The sequence below is a fragment of the Ixodes scapularis genome, unplaced genomic scaffold (assembly GCF_016920785.2).
Source record: "Ixodes scapularis isolate PalLabHiFi unplaced genomic scaffold, ASM1692078v2 ptg000376l_1__unscaffolded, whole genome shotgun sequence".
NCBI classification, from domain to species: Eukaryota; Metazoa; Arthropoda; class Arachnida; order Ixodida; family Ixodidae; genus Ixodes; species Ixodes scapularis.
The window spans coordinates 572608-573683 of record NW_024609975.1 but is presented as its reverse complement, the minus strand read 5'-3'; the positions used below and the strand labels follow the sequence as shown (position 1 = coordinate 573683).

Sequence of the window (1076 nt, the reverse complement as noted above, 5' to 3'; positions counted from 1 at the left end):
CGAGAACAGTGCCCTGGGGCACTCCAGAAGCAACCGGAGATCGGGGCAAAGAGTGGTTATTAGCATGAACGAATTGTTGTCGGTTTGACAAGAAGTTACGAATCCAGTTACAGACTTGAGGGTCGAGGTTTAAACGCGAAAGTTTTAATAATAGACATTGGTGTGGACCTTTATCGAAAGCTTTTTCGAAATCTAGAAAGAGGGCATCCACAGGTATGTTATGATCAGCACTTGAACTTAGATCGTTAGTAAAAAGAGCAAGCTGGGTTTCACAAGAAAATCCTTTTAGGAAACCATGTTGGCTCGGATGAAAAAAATTGACAGATACTAAAAAATTTATAACATGGGAGTAAATTATATGCTTCATTAATTTTGATGAAACACTGGTGATGGAAATAGGACGATAACTGCTGCTTGAGGTTGGTGGACCTTTTTTTGGTATAGGAACGATCTTGCCCACCTTCCAGTCCAGTGGTACAACTCCAGATGAGAGAGATTGCTGAAAAATGTGTGACAAAAGGACGCTTGTGGCACTTTTTGTGTTTTTGAGTATCTTTGAATTGATGCCGTCAACACCTGCGGATGATCTTAGTTTCAAAGCTTCGATTGCTTTTAGGACTCCGTTAGAATTAAAGACTATGTCTCGCATAGCCGGGTGATCAGAATAAGGAAATTCAGGGAGATCGCCGGCTGGTTCTTGTGTAAAAACAAAACAGAAGGAGGAGTTCAATGTTTGGGGAATGTCATGTTTGGGAATGGGCGAGTTGTTCTGATCACATAATGATATGGGCTTTGATTGACCGGGGTTGACCATTTTCCAAAATTGCTTGGGATTGCTATGCAACATCGCAAGCAAAGTAGAAGAAAAAAACGTGCGTTTGGCTTGAGCAACAAGAGAGTTAAACATTTTTTCGGTAGCATTGTATTTATCCCATGCCCGCGTGCTGTTCGACAGTTTAGCTGATCTAAACTGTCGCTTTTTTTGTTGGTGATACGTTTCAGCACGTTATTGAACCACGGAGTTGTTGTTTGTTCAATAACAGTGATAGTGGGAATATACGTTGTGATTAGATGTT

At 41.0% G+C, this 1076-nt stretch overlaps 1 protein-coding gene across 1 annotated transcript; it reads right to left on the bottom strand.

Moving 5' to 3' along the window:
• Positions 1-217: 217 nt before the first annotated feature.
• LOC120840415 lies at positions 218-814 on the bottom strand (the record flags this gene model as incomplete). Its single annotated transcript, XM_040210935.3, has 1 exon — positions 218-814. A coding segment is annotated over exon 1 (597 nt), but the record flags the coding sequence as incomplete, so codon positions are not given.
• Between the last annotated feature and the right edge of the window lie 262 nt (positions 815-1076).